The 16039-nt window shown below is 39.3% G+C and overlaps 1 protein-coding gene across 2 annotated transcripts in view; it reads left to right on the plus strand.

Annotated features, from left to right (window-relative positions):
* Positions 1 to 16039, plus strand: part of ARMC3 (armadillo repeat containing 3) — a 48897-nt gene that overhangs the window by 29507 nt on the left and 3351 nt on the right. The window contains exons 10-17 of one of the 2 annotated variants that reach the window (XM_010154372.1): positions 2726 to 2975; positions 4179 to 4315; positions 8301 to 8469; positions 9358 to 9441; positions 10072 to 10102; positions 10515 to 10596; positions 12054 to 12176; positions 14858 to 15055. In XM_010154372.1, the coding sequence (XP_010152674.1) occupies positions 2726 to 2975; positions 4179 to 4315; positions 8301 to 8469; positions 9358 to 9441; positions 10072 to 10102; positions 10515 to 10596; positions 12054 to 12176; positions 14858 to 15055 (1074 nt within the window). The remainder of the gene's footprint in view (positions 1 to 2725; positions 2976 to 4178; positions 4316 to 8300; positions 8470 to 9357; positions 9442 to 10071; positions 10103 to 10514; positions 10597 to 12053; positions 12177 to 14857; positions 15056 to 16039) is intronic. The other variant, XM_010154373.1, reaches the window with a different exon arrangement.

The following is a 16039-nucleotide window of genomic DNA, read 5'->3' on the forward strand; positions in this document are numbered from 1 at the left end:
ACTGATGAAGTGTGCCATCGCAGTGGGATGTGTCTGAGGCAGAGTGTGTTCTGCAGGCAGGGAGAGAGGCTGCTGCTGACCTACAGTAGGCAGAGACAATGCTGGTAAAAGCTTCTTCTGACTTGTTTCTTTGTAATAAAAAAACCCTAAATAGTGTGTATCTCTGCCCACGATGGAAGGCGATGAGGACCTCCATACTTAGATCTTAATGCTGTAGTATTTTATCACCCTAAAAACTTAAGCATGTTCATTCTTTCAGCTCCCTGCGGCGGTCATGCACTGCTGTCTCTTCATCAGCCGGAGCTCCGCAGCCCAGGGTGACAGCGCTATTTCTGTGTTCTCCAAGGGCTGTGGGGTAGGAATGAGTTAAACTACAGACTCTTCCTTCTTCCCTCATAGCCTCTTCTGTACACATCTGTTGTCAGGACACAGCATTGCCCTCAGGTGTTTGCGCCTTCTTAAAATCTTATTCTCAAAGGTATTGGTTACCTTCAACTCTCGTTACCTGCTGTTGTTACTTCTGACATGAATTCTTTTTGCCTTGTGATCCACTGTGCTGCTTGATTGAACCACATGCATGAAACTGTGATTCAGAATGAATCTGCGCAGAAGTAGAATGCAGGACTGAAATAAATATGTATGATCTTCTAAATCAGTGGTTCTCAACCTTTTTGAAGTTGAGTGGCACTTGAGAAAATTGGCTGTGCTCTGTACCTCGCTGAGGTCAAGTCTGAACACACGAGGAGCTGTCACCTTGCTCTTTTGTCAAGTACTTGTGTACTTGCTGGCTTTATGGAAATTATAGAAAATCTGCTTATAATGTGGTTGGCTACGTCATTCAGTTCCATATATCATCCTGGAATCAGTCTGTTAGGGTGTATATGTTTATTAAGATTTCTTATGGGACAATACATGTGTTACTGGGTGTAGTATAGGAATAGTAAGTCCTATGCGTACTGCAGAAGTGTTGGATATACTACACCTGTGAGATGCAGTGATGCATTTCATGAGCAGGGACTCTGTCCCATAAATCCTGGAATTTCTGTGTATCCATTGTACAGGAAAAAGTGTTTGCTTTTGTGGTTTGGGGTTTTTTTCCTGGATAAGGTATGTGTGCATATACTGTGTAATGCTGTAAATCTGATAGCTTATGGCCATGCCTTACTGTGCAGGGCTGTGTGCACGTATGGTGAGTCTCTCCCACACTTTGCCAGCAGGTACATGACATCATTTTTACACGTGCTATGAATGTGATGGTTTCTGGAAAACTTGTGGCGATCCTTACATGTGCAATCAACATGTCCAGGACTTTTTCATATACAGCAGCTTGAGTAGAGCTACAGCACTTCTGAAGCTGGAAATCTGGACACAATTTTCATGTGGAAGGAAAAAGAATATTAACCAGAGAACCTAGAAATACTGTGGCCTTACCTAAGTTAAGAAAAATAAAAAAAACCCAAAACAAACACACACACACAAAAAAACCCACAAAAAAAACCCCACTACAACCAAATAAAATATTTTCAGCTCTTCTTTATCTGATCAAGGAGAGAAGGAGGGGGAGGACACCCAGATAAGGGGAAATCCAGCTGGTTGAAGACACCCGAGGAGTGCAGTGCAGGACATCTGAAAACATGGGATTCTCTTCTGAACGGAGACTGAAGTGCTTGCATTAAAGTTATTGGTGTGCCAGGGGGATTAATTAGCCAACACCAAACTACCCTATACCTTTATGCTGCACCCAAGCTAATAACCCTACTCACCTTTGGTCCCTGGATTGCTGTCTTTTCCCTGTTTTTCCAAACTGGGGGGCTACTGCCTGCCAGCCTTCCTTACACCCATGGTCTAGCACTACCTGTGATCTGCCATGGCCTTATAGCTGAGGCAGAGATGATCAGACTAACAATTCCTGTTGGACTCTGCTGGTTCATTCCAGGTGTGCTCAGGAGTGTCAGCATTCCTCGCTCCGAAAATGTGGTTTGGAGATACTTGTGCTAAGATAAGTTCACAGTAAGATCTACATCGTGTTGCCCCTGTATTATAAAGCACAGATTGACATATTCTGCTTTCTGTCCTGTTTGCATAAGAGTGTGACCATCAGCATTCCTGAGGTTTTTTAGTTTTATCAATGCCTTGGCAGTCTTTGGATAGTATAACTGTTTCTTGTATATGCAATACTTCTTAGCTTGTGTTTATTTTGTAACTGTGCAAGTTACAAAAAAAAAAAAGGAGTTAGATTTTTGGTAAGATGCTGTTAAAGTAAGATTTTCACATCCAGATTTCTTTTATTAATGTGTTCGAGAAATTTAGCAAAACTTAGAAAAAAAAGTGTAGTCTTCTGTTGTTGAGGGGCTTAGATATATGGAGGTGGGAGATTGTTATGTTTTTGCTATAGACAAAATGTATGAAAATGGGGTATAAAAAGCAGTAGCAAGGAAAATTCAAATTGCCATCTGCGCATTTCCATTGCTAACAATGTTGCCAACTTTTGTTTAACAAACAGATGAACCCAGTGTAAAACTACTAAGAGCAGATAGTAAGTTGGACATATGCCTCAAATCATTTGATCAAATTTTATATACAAACTCAGAAGGAAGACAATTCAGTTTTTATAGTGTGATGGTTTATAATGACATTGGAAAAAAGACCATGGAAATGAATGTGAGCAAGAATAAAAAATGGTCCTAAAATAAAAAATGTCTTTTTTTCTTCTTCATTTTGCTAGTGCTGTTGCTGAGGCTGAAGGGATTGAGCCGCTAGTAAATACCCTGCATGCTGAGAGAGATGGAGCCATTGCTAGTGCTGCCACGGTGCTCACAAATCTGGCCACGCAAGAGCCATTCCGTGTAAATATTCAGAGCCGTGGTATTATGAGTGCACTCGCAGAACCATTGCGCTCGACTAACAGCCAAGTGCAAAGCAAAGCGGCATTTGCTGTGGCTGTGTTTGGTTGTGATGCTGATGCAAGAACTGAGGTAAAACTCTTCTTCAAGTTTGTGATTATTTGTAACATGTCTAGATCCCAAGGTTGGTGTTATACTTACCTGGGAGCTTTGTATTTGATATGTCTGTCCTGGAAGTCCCGGGTTTCTAGGTACTGATTTTTCACTTTCATCATAGGCTTGTTCAGCTGAATTTAGCTCCATTTGTCATGAGAACTTGGAAGGGTTTTAATTTTTATTTTTACTGATGGATTTGCTCACACCACGTTATTGTTTTACAGCTTTCCACTGGCTTCAATGAGCTTTAACTGGGGCTGTATCTTAATCCCCATGTTTATGAGCATTAAACACTAAGTTTTCTCTAAGCTGCAACTGTCAACTGTATTTTGAAGATGGGAATTTTTGTTCTCTTCACTCACCCTCAGTGTTGTCCTATTGCCCACTTTCAAGGCTGGGACAGCAATGTCTGATTCTGACTTTTATAAGGTACTGGCTGTACCTGGAGTAAATGTAATTCAAATATAATAAAATAAAATCTAAAATATAAATATATATAAAATATAATTAATCCCTTGATCAGTGACAGCCAGTAAGTTGAAATTTTCAGTTCAGCAATGGTCATAGTATTTTCATTTCATAAATAAGCATGATGCTGTGTGGGTTCATAGATCATAAGATTGGGATTTCTTATGGGTCAAGACTGTTAATTAGGACATGAATAAAGGGCATAGATAATTTATCTACCTCTTCCAGTGTCCTTAAAATGTCTTTCTTTTCAAAAACCCAAATGAGCAAAATTTCCTCCAGCTTGTATAGGAAAGACACTATAGCACACAAGAGAATAGGGTGTTAATAAGATTGTCATACATACAATACAGTACAAATTCAAATACATTGTGATGTAAATTAGTTGCTAGGAGGCAACAGAACACAGAAAAGGCTGTGTAACTCTCCGTGGCAGGGTTGGGTTGCATAGCCCCTTCAGTTTCCACACCGCAATCTAATAACTGAAAAGCCAGAGCCAGAAGGGATGCGTGCCTTGACCGCTCTGAAGCTCACTTCGGCTCCAGCCTATGCAGGGTTCCCAGAAGCAGAGAATCCCCATAAATGGCCTTTTTACCAGTCCAGCATAGCTTGTCTACAAGGCTTGAGTATTTCAGAAGGCGAATTTCACAGGCTGTTCTTGCTGGGACAGATGAAATATTTAAGTGGTAATGTTTTCGGGTTTTTTTATAGTTAAGAAATGCAGGTGGACTGGGACTACTTGTTGAATTGCTGCATTCTAAGACTGAAGAAGTCAGAAGAAACGCCTGTTGGGCTGTTATGGTCTGCGCAAATGATGAACTAACCGCTGTTGAACTATGCAGGCTAGGGTAAGTAGAAACAGAATCAAGGGACAGAGGGAAAAGTTTGATGAGAGAACTCCGTTCGATCTTTACATATTTATAGCAGAATAACAAAGTTAAGCTATACTTTCTGCTACGCAGAAACTACTTTTTCACCACAGATCTTACAGGTGAAATGGCATTGATTTTAAATAACAGAAATCTTAAGAAAAAATGCAGGCCTGAGGAGAGAACCATCTGGAATTATAAAAACATTTATTTTTTCTGTGATTGAATTAAGCTTTATATTGAAGGTGTGCTTGTATCAGTCAAAATTAGGACTGCAGTGCACCATCCATATGAAACTGAAATTAAGGTTTCAGGCTAAATTTAATATCTAGTAAATTATACTTATTACACACAGGCTAAATTTGGATTACAAACTCAGGTTAACTGCAAGTGTACTGAAGTGTCATGTAAAAGAGACTATATTTTACTTCTTCTTAGAAACTCCAAGTTCCACATATTAATAACTGAATTAGAAAAGCTGGTTTAAGTTATAAGAATTACAGCACAGGGCTCCTTATATGGGGTGACACTTTCAGTTATCGTTAAATCAAAATATATGTAATTGCCCTGCTCCCTCTGCTGGACACTTGTCTGATTACTGCACAGATACTTTAAATCCTGTGAGCAGGACGAGAATCTCAGAAATTTAGGTCTGGAGGGAACCTCAAAGGTGATATTATCCATGATCAAAGTAAAAATATTAAACTCCCTTTTGTTTTGAAGTCTTGTATCATTTTGTCACACATCTCTGAATTTCTCTCCTTTATTTATGCCATTTTGAAGTGCCATCTCCCACTCTGGATGAGGTACTTCAGCTGAGGTCATACCAGCATCAAATAAAGCTCAGTAATTATTTTCATTATCTCACATATAGCACTGTTCTTATTTAATCCTTTCTTTGTGACAGTATCTGAGTAAGACCCTAATTTATGTGTCCTTCCGGTTTGACAGCGTATTATTGATAATAATACATTAAGCATAGTTTTTCAACCAGTCGGGCACCACTTCATATTATTTTCATGTAGATTTTCCTGGCTTGCTCGTGAGTATTCAAGTAGGAATATGTGAAGACTTATTAAATTCAAAACGTATCTCCAAGTCAACTCGTATCTCACATCTACTTCTTTTGCCTATACATTAAGTCAGTTTCCCTATCACAGAAAGGATTAGGTTGGCTTTACACGATTTATTCTTGACAAATACATAATGGCTATTTCTTACCATCTTATCTCTTGTTGCTGGCAAACTGTTTAATAATTTGATACGGCATCCTTGGCCACTGAAATTTGGCTGGATAATCTCTATTATTCCCTTGTTCTTTTTCAAATCTAAATACTGTCTTTGCCCTTTTCCTCTCTCCTGGCACCTAGCCTGTCCTCCCTGAATTTTCAAATATATTCCAGAGTCTGCTTTTGCCAATTCATACAGTAGTATGAGGGAAGTTTCCTCAGGCACTGATAACTTTGTCTCTTTAAACCTATTCAAGACATGTGAAGCCTACTGTTTCCACCTCCTTGTTAATATTACTGCCAGGCATTTGCTTGCAACCTTTTTGCGAAAACTGAAACAAAAAAGGCATCAGACACTTCAGTCTTTTCTGTGCCATCTGTTATGAGTTTTCTTCCCACACTGAGTAACAGGCCTACATTTTCCTCTCTGACTTGCAGCATATGAAACATTTATTTTTGTTTCAGTCCCTGAATAGTTGTATCTCACTTTGCCTGTGGGTCTTTTGGATTTTTCCCTTACTTTTTCTTCCCTGTTGGAAGTGTCAGTGTTTCCATTTCTGTATGAGTCCTTTTTTTGGCTTTTATGTCTTCACAGAATTTTTGGTGCAGCTGTATTTGTCCCTTTTTGGCTTGTCTTTACTCCACATGAGGATAATGTGCCATTGTGCCAGTAATGTCATCTGTCTTGGACACTGCTGTACTCATTAGGTTTTTCTTACTCATTTTCCCCTTTAAAATTCTTCCCTGCGTTACTGGCTGGTTACCTGACTTTGTTGCAGTATGATGTATGACAAATAGCCTCTACTGCTGTTCCACTATTTTCTCCCATGGCTCTCTTTTAAAGAGAAGGTTGTCATTTGCCTTACCAGAAACACTTGTTCTGTGGAATCCATCTGATGTACCTTCGGAAGTCTGCATTGTAAATGGCCATGGCTGAGGTCCCTGCGTAGTTCACAGAGAAACGGGCAGTCTAAACAGGGAGTTCGTTATTTTATTGGGTCTGGCTGGGATGGAGTTAATTTTCCCTGCAGCAGCCCTCACAGTGCTGTGCTTTGTGTTATTAGTAGCTAGAAAGGTGTTGATAACACACGGGTGTTTTGGCTGCTGCTGAGCAGTGCTGGCACAGCATTCAGATTGTCTCTCCAACATTGCCCCCTCACCTGTAGGTTGGGGGTGGGCAAGATCTTGGGGGAGACATAGCCAGGGCAGCTGATCCAAACTGACGAAAGGTATATTCCACACCATGTGACATCTGCTCAGCGATAGAAGCTTAAGAGAAAGGAGGAGGAAGTGGGGGCATTTGTTATTTACAATGTTTGTCTTCTGGAGCAACGGCTACTGGAGCCCTGCATCCCGGGAAGTGGCTGGGCATCACTTGCTGATGGGAAGTAGAGGATAAATCTTTTGTTTTCCTTTGTTTCATAGAATCATGGAATGGTTTGAGTTGGAAGGGACCTTAAAGACCATCTAGTTCCAACCCGCCTGCCATGGGCAGGGACACCTTCCACTAGACCAGGTTGCTCCAAGCCTCATCCAGCCTGGCCTTGAAGACAGCCAGGGATGGGACATCCACAGCTTCTCTGGGCAACCTGTTCCAGTGCCTCACCACCCCCTCCATGAAGAACTTCTTCCTGATGTGTAATCTAAACCTCCCCACTTTCAATTTAAACCCGTTTCCTTGCATGGCCTTTGCTTTTGGTTTATTAAACTGCTTTTATCTTGACCAATAGGTTGGAGGTGGGGAGGTGGTGGTCCATCTTATTTTCTCCCTGCCCTGTCCTGCTGAGAAGGGGAGTGATAGAGCAGCTGGGTGGTCACCTGGTGTCCAGTCAAGGTCAACCCACTGCAATTTTATATATACATGAAATTGATTCCTTCGGATGCAAAGAATGTCTGCATGTGTGTATAGACATACACAGATATAAATTTGAATACACACTTGCACACACACACAAATATAACTCTCTCTTTCTTTCCTGTTGTTTTCACTCCTAAGCAGGTCCAAAACTGCACTATGTTATGTTCCCCTGATTCAGCTTCCTTTTTCTTCTTGGTGACCTTTTTCTAAGCTTCTCAGATCAGAAGTTATCAGTATGTGGGTTTCAGCACCAAAACCAGCTTAACAAATGAATTGCTGTCCTCCTGTGCTCCCGTGGGCTTGTTTCTACCTCTGTGCTGCGAAAATCCTGCACCTGGTGATGCTGACACAACTGTTTGTGTTTCCATGTTCACACATGTTTTGCAGATCTCTGCCAACTGTCCCTCCCCAAATACAGGAACAGTCCTAAACCAGAAGGACTCATGCATTGTGTAATGGAATCTGCAAATTGCATTGCAAGTTGGAGAGAGAGGGAGTTTCCCTGAACTGAATGATATGATCAGCCCTGAACATTATTCCTTTTACTCTGCTTTTACGTCCTTCTTTTCCTTAAGTTCTCTGTGGTACCTAACATCTTTCTGAAAAAGGTTGTAGCATCCTGTCAGCATTTATTTATGTAATTTTTTAACCACCTAAAGGAGAATTGCTTTTTGATTTTAAGCACTTCAAGGCATTTTCCTCCCCTAGAGAAAGAATTCTGTGCAGCACAGCCAGCTCCTTGCTGGCCCAGGGAGGTGGCATCACTTGGAAATTAATCTGTCTTGGCCCTGGCAACACTGAAAACTAACTCTAAATTGTATACTAAAAATTAATTGTTATTTAATGATGAATTGGCCTTTTGTGTTGTGTTTAACAGTGCTTTAGACATCCTAGAAGAAATTAATCTATCAACAAGGCGCAAAAATAGCTTTAGTGAAGCTGCTTTGGAAAAGCTACTTGATAACAATCTTTCCAAAAAGTACAGCCAGATGGGATATTTATCATCAAGTAACATCATTACTGATGGATTCTATGATTGTGGTCAGGTAAGCTACTTTAAATAAATAACTCTACTCAAAAGAGTAAAATTTTCTTCTTGATTTAGAAAATGTAAGAGTACTATAGTGAAAGCCAGAATCTGGCTGTATAAAATACTTGGTTTTCTTGTCCTGAAGTTTCCCAGCTTCTATACTACTTTATTTTTATTGTCTTCCTTCATGGATGAAATCTCATCATCATGCTATCCCCCAGCTGAGATCTTCTTCCCAATCCTATGGAAGCTGTACAGCTTATAGTTCCTTTCCCGATCCTTTCCCAGACCTGAGTTGTTCTGGTCTCTTTCCATCTTTCCCTGCAGTATACTCAATACTAACCTGACACTGAATGACCTATGGACTTTTTGTTTGTTTAGTTTTACATAAAGCGGGAGAGGGTTCATGTTTTCACCTTGGTCATGACCCTTTCTCTCAGAAAGCACTCTGTAAAGAACAACTCCACTATGTATCACTTGTTAGTGCTGTGTTCAGTTTAAATCTGAGAAGGACTTTTCAAAATGCCTAAATAAATTAGAAATACCAGTCACTGAAAATCAGTGAAACACCTGCTCCTAAAGCACTTGGTTGCTTTTGAAAATTCCACCGAAAGGCTTCAGAGACAGGAACATTTCCTTACTCTAAAACTGTTTGTAATAAGATAGTAACAATAACTACAAGTTAAATTATTTCTAAACAATCTTTCCTAACAAAATCAATGGAAAAAATGCAAATTAATAAGAAAAAAAATTCACATATTTTGAATGGCTTTATAAATTCTTATGTAAGTCTTCTATTAAAGATTGGGAATTTTAGATTACTCCTTAGGTTATCTTTTAAATATTTTTTCTCTTCATCTTTGACTGAAGAGACACCTTATCTTTTATTCTAATTGTCTTGCAGATAAAACCTGGAATGAAATTTTTATCTTTGGAGGAACTGACTATGCAAGAGCTTACTGACTGTCGGGCCATAATCTTCATTAATGCTAAACCACGAGAAGAGTGAGTCATGTTTAGTCTACCAACATTTATTCCAATAGCTCATCTTTTCCATCATTTCCACTCTTACCAGTACAAGATACATAGTGTATACATATGCACACATATATAAAATAGAGACATCTCAACCCAGTGCATCATGTCCTAGAAGGCAAGAGATTTGTGGTTTATAAAACAAGACTTTCGAAAATAACATTTTTTCCCTCTAGGCAGAAAAGATTCATTCAGTTGCTTTTTTTTTTTTTTACTCATTCATTTAACACTCTTCCTGATGGTGGGACACCCCCTGTTTTATTAGTTACAGCAAACCTTGTTGTCTGCCATAATAATTACATCATCTAAGCTGAATGTCAACATAGGACAATGAAACCTATGATTTCCATTCAGTTGCCTGAAATTTTAAGCACAGCATCCCAAGAGGCAGGACAAAGCCAAGCATCAAGCTTTCGGGTTGATAAAGAACCTGTGTCCGTTTCTTCTCTGTTTAACTTGAAGCCAGCCTAACAAATCTGCTTCGATTTGAATGCAGGAAGTTGGTATTGGGCTTGTTTAACTGAGAGTCATTTCCTGTAAACAGTCTTACAGATCAAAGAATGCTCTACCAATATTTTGCAAGTCCAAAACCTTCTTCTCTGTCAACACATCACGTATTTGGTTTACAGTATCATTAGCTTCCCTTTTAAGATTGTATGTGACCATAAAGATGTCTGAGAATATCTATGACAAATTAAATTTCCATGCTCTTTTTTGATCCCTAGAGTTGTCTTTAACTATCAGGTTTTCTTTCTTTCACTTTGATGCAGCTTCTTGCCTTTGCACCTTAGGAGCAGTCTCATTCCTCAGTTACTCTTGTGTCCATCATTTGGAATTCCATACTTCATTTTAGATCCCTGAATCAGCATCTGGTTTATTAGTGGTTATTTCTTCCACTTATGTACTTCCTATGAATATATTTACTGTCCTTTAAAATCAGAACTCCATTTTCATCATTTCACATGCAAATACTATCTCTGCAGATAATATGCAAAAATATCTTGTTCTCTTTCAGTGTCCTTGCAGTAGAGGAAAAGGCACAAGATTCATCTTATGAACAGACTATCTTGTCACCTATTTCAAGAAAAGGCAGTAGAGAAAAAGCAAGGTATTGTCTTAAGATTTACTTGTCAGTGTTCTGTTACTGCTCCCTAACATTAGAAACAGAATTCTGATTAAAAATAGTTATAGAAAATTTCCTAACAGATGACAAATGCTCAAATACCATGTTAAATCTATTCTCAGAGTCTTTCTTTCACCTCCTAATCGCAGTAATCTTCCTTTGCCTTTCTTAGTAATTATTTGTCCTCCCTCCTCATGCTGTATTTGAACATCTACCATTTATTTGGCTGTTTTTCCTTTCAACATCCCTAGGAAGCAGGGAAATGCTGTTATTTTACAGCTTGACAACCAAGACACATGGAAATTAGGGTAGAAGTTCTTTCTCTGTTTAGAACCTATTCCCACGAAAATGTCCTACCTGCATCTTTACTTCTAGTTTCAATTTCTTCCAGTGAAATTCCATAGATGACTAAAAGGTGAGAAGGGTGTTCTCAGAACTGTCCCAGTTTTGACAGCAACAAACCTAGTAATTCCTCGCTCTTGCAGGGCTCCCTCAGCTCTGCACCATATGCCAGGTACAGTCCTGCAGTCGCTTCTGTGGAACTGCTCAGGTGGGCATGTCTGCTCATAGCAAATAGGTCAGAATCTCTAACCTTGTTGTGGGAAATTAATTTGCTTCTTTTAAAGAGAGAGGACCTGAGCCTGTCCCTCCCAGATAGCTGATCACATGATATTTGGGGTTTAGCAGTCTCGTTCTGGTTCATTGTAGCTGTTCACTAACGAAGGGGCCTAATGAACAAAGCTGAACTTGAGCTGTTAGGGCAGTTATCTGAGAGAGTCGAGAGCAAAGTTGTAGTCTCTGTCTTGATGGCTTTTAGTATAAAATTCTTAACCCTTAGTTTGTTCCCATGGAAGAAAGATGAACCATGGCCTCCCCCCTGAAACAGTAAGTTTATGTGAAATAGCAGCGCAGTCGTGACCACAACAGTGCCTTTCAGAGAAGGCAAGTGTGCATGCCCAATTCCAGGGGAATGTTCAGCATTCCAAAACCAGCCCAAATAGAGCCTCCTTGCCATCAATGTGATGGTGCCTCGGCCTTGATAGGAATGGGATGTAACCTACAACTTTCCTTGGGTTTGTTAGCCAACTTAGTGAGCTGACCTTTCCTTATGTTGGTTTCTGTGGGTCCCAGTCCTGACTTCCTAGTTTTACTTATTTTATGGTATAGGGGACCCTGGCCATGCCTTAGGGGTGTTCATGGTAGTCAGTGGTGGGCATTACAAAATGCTGAATGCTGCAGGGTTTGAAAAAAAGGGAGAGATGGAGTGTCTGTTGTAGAAACTGAGGTAATATGCAATTTTTATTATGGAGCTCATCCGTGGACTGTGATATGCTACTGTCTGTACAGGCATTTAGTTGATAGAGATAATGGTTGATTACTTAGACTGCTTATATATTTCTTTGTCTGTATGTATCCGTGTGTGCTTGAGACATGAAATCAAGAGAAAATTGGAATGTGCTTTTTGATCTCAATAGTTCAATGGTATCCCCAATGGAGGAAAAGCATGAGTCGTCTGGACAACGGTCTTCACTGAGCAAAAGCAGCACTAGAGAAAAAGGCTTAAGGTATTATACTTTGAATTGTATGTGTATCAGTTTGTTTACAACTGACATGCAAGTTGTTGGCATATAATAGCTACTGACTGTGAAGGGTTGAGGTACTGCCTTAAATTGGGACCTGAATTATGGGATAAATCTGTCCAAAAGTTACTGTCTTACAAGGCAGACATTTACATTTGACTAGTTATTTGGACTGCAGGCACTTCTGGAATTCAGTTTAAATCAGCAGATACCTGAAACAGATCATATGAATCACATTGTGGAAGTTTCCTGATACAGAATGCAAAAGAGTAGATACTGCAACTTGAATGTCTTTGCAGGCCTATTCTAGTTCTGCTCATTTACTAGGTGCTCCTGATGCCCAGCATGCTCTGGTCGTGACCCACCAAGCGTATGCCAGTACTCAAAGGGAGCAGGAGGCAAGGGGAGATCCCCAGTTATGTTTGCTCTGCATCAGTGAGGGATTCCTTCATTTCAGAAGATGCTCTAGAGTCATAGACCATGTTGCATAGTCTCAAGCAGCTGTGCAGAGCTGAGACCTGTTCTGACAAGATAATATCTTTATTTTTTACAGTGTGAGATGAGGATACCCTTGGATAGTTGCTTTTTAATGTAATTTATGGCAGTTACACAGTAAATGACTGCTTCATACCAACCATAATACTTGAGGAAAACAAAAAAAAATTTCTTCAGGGAAAAAATAGTACCTGGCTCAATTTCCCATAGTAAACTTGCAGGGACGCAAAGACTTCTTTCTTTGCATATTAAATAATTGCTTTTGAATGTCATGGTCAAGTTGTATGATTTATAACCCCATTGTCATTCATTTTGAATACATAATTCATAGATCATTGCTATTATTAATTTGTAAGATATATGGGAGTTACTTGAAGGTCAGTATCTGACTCCAAGTCTCAAAGATGCTTAGACTTTTCCCTACCTATTTTTTCCCTTTGATCATGTGTTTCGGTTCATCGTTATTTTGCAAAGTACTACTGAACACAGTTTAAACCCATTGTTTTGAAAATGTGATACTGCTTTATATAAACCATAGTTGAAATCTAAGAGAAAGGGAAGTTCTAATTGTCTGCTGGAAGTGTTTGAATTAGATGTAGAGGAAGTGCCTAGTTGATAGTTTGACATATATTTGCATGGACAGATAGCAGTGTTTTTGATCACACTGTTGCCTATCTGATATACACATTGACTGCGCTAAAAGATAATATTTAATGTAGACTGATAAATGTGCGTTTATCCCATGCTATGTTCCAGTACACCATTTAAGAAAATACTTTTCAGTGCTCATTTACTCCTTTTCTAAAGACAGCCAAGGCATTTTCTATGCAAAAAAATGGAAATAGGTGTCATGGCTGTCTTTTTGTGGTAGGATATTGTATTGGCTGTCTTCTTCCGCACACTGACTCTCTCTGGTGACTTATTGGACCTTTGTACTGAAGTTGCAACAGGAATCAGAAACAGCTTGGAGACTTTTAACTACCATGAGCTCTCCTTTGCAGTGTTCCTCTGCATTTGCAGCAAGTATGTGTCATGAGTAGTAAGACAGCTTTGGGAAAGGGGAGTGATTTTTTTCTGATGTCATAATTCCTACTGGCAAATAAAACAAGGTTGAAAAAGAGGATAGGAAAAAAATAGCAGAAGTCTACTGCAATGGTTACTGATTATTTTATAGCACTGAGCTGTAAGATAGCAACTTCACAGTTCCTTATGAAGTAAGTATTAGACAGACATGGTGAAATGAAGAGTTGAGGAGTAGGGCAGAGATGGGTGTGGAAGACAACCTTCTATCAGCCATTCCACCGAAGAACAGAACATAGTCGTACCTCAGAGAAATAAGAAGCAGCAAAAAAACCCAAACAAACCACTGCTGAAACCCATCCTTCTCAGGCCTTTTCTTCCTGAAAACTGGAAAGAAGAAGAATAAGAGTGACTCAAGAGTCATTTGAGTAGATAGGAAAAGGGAACAAATTTTCCTGCTATAGTACTATAATTTAGCAGTGTGCTTTTCTGAACATTAGTGAAAATGTAGTGTGTACAGTGAAAAAAGTCAGAAAAAACATCTCTCTCCTAAAATCTTCATCTGACAAACCATGTTGTAGTTTGTATAACGCCTGAAGTACATGGATTTGCAGCTACAGAGAGAATCACTTGGCATGTCCTGTCAAGGTTTCAGACGTCCTCTGGATACCACTCGTTCCTTTATTTGAAGTCCAGATCTCTATCGAGCAAAAGCTCATGGGAGTTCATTATTTTAATTCATGACCACATACAACCAAACTGTAACTGTCTAAAAATGTTTTCTGTCTACCCCCTAAAAACTTGTTGTTACTATTTTGTAGCTGTAGATAGGTGTCTTCTCCCCTAGATATTCCTTATATGGGAAAAGCATATTAGAGCCACAGACAGACATAAAATGAGAATTTACAGGAATATTAATGTGGAGGTAGTGTCATTTGGTTCCTAACCATGTCCTGAGGGCATGTGCTACAAATATTCTCTACAGCTTTGTAGATTTTGGACTATTCATTATTATGAGAAAAGATTTCCCCTACCTTTCCCCCAAAATCAGTTAGTTTGTCTAAAATGTCCAGTTGGAGAACTGCTGTATTAGAATTTGGACTTTGGAGATTACAGTATTCTCAATAAGTGTATATTGTTTTCTATGTAAGAAAAGGGAAAGGGAAAAAAGAAGAGGAAAAAATGAACGAAGTTACTCAGATTGTACATAAAGTCCAGGATGAAATAAATCTAGAAAATTCACGTTGGCTACCACCACCTGACTCCGTTTTACTGGATTACATTAATGATGCTTCCAGAACAATTCTACCACTAACTACTACCCGGGAACAAGTTGTGGCTCTTGCACAGTGAGTACTGAATTGTATTTCCATAAATAATGCAAAGAATGTGAATTGGTAAAATAACAGATTTCTCACCCGAGGGCAACTTTTCCATATTTGTTATTTTTTCCCATCCTTAATTGAAATCCAAATCAGCTTCGGTCTAGAATTTTGACATAATTTTAGATTTAAATCTTCTTGTTTCCAGTTTTGTTGTAATTCATTTAATTTCTTTAAAATATCACTTGCAACAAAAGGATACAAATTTTTCATTTTGAAAACATTCATATGGACAATTTCAGTTTTTTTCACACTTATCTATCTTTACTGATCCTTTCCAATGAACTCATCAGCTGCATATAGCATCTATATCATCAAGGAACAGGAGAGCCCCAGGTGCTGCAGAGCCTAAACACGCAGGCTAAATCCCTAGCCTAATACTGAGACCGTCACAACTTGTGTGTATCGCGTCTGTTCTTTCTCTTACCGTCTCTCTTGAGTGTTGGTTTGGAAATCCCTTGGGACAGAAACTCTCTTGTATTTCATTTTCCTATAGAGCCAAAAGAACGAGACATTTTTCTAGTGTAGTTTTTAGGTGCTGCTGTAATTAACATTCTGATGATTTCATAGTGCCAGAATATCGCAACGGTGCATGTATGGAGTATTGTTATCAATGTGTGATTCATTAGTTACACTGACTACTCAGCCTGAGCACCAATCACTGTCATCCCCAAGCAGTGTGTCTGCTTTCATCTTCTCCTTAGTTTAACCTTTACTCCCTTAGCGATTTCCTGGCTACCTTCCCAATCTGGAGAGCTTGGCATCAGGTCCCGCTGAGTTTCACAACATTTGTTCCTTCGACTAACTCTCATTTTTAATGAAGCGGTCTAACGTGATATGACGAATGCCTTTTCTGTTGATTGCAAAATTTGCCAGGACAGATATTCATCCTTAACTATCCAGCAACGTGTAAGTCATGCTGCCTTCCTCAAGGTGGAATCCGTAAAACAC

The sequence above is a fragment of the Eurypyga helias genome, unplaced genomic scaffold (genome assembly GCF_000690775.1).
Source record: "Eurypyga helias isolate BGI_N326 unplaced genomic scaffold, ASM69077v1 scaffold9756, whole genome shotgun sequence".
NCBI classification, from domain to species: domain Eukaryota; kingdom Metazoa; phylum Chordata; class Aves; order Eurypygiformes; family Eurypygidae; genus Eurypyga; species Eurypyga helias.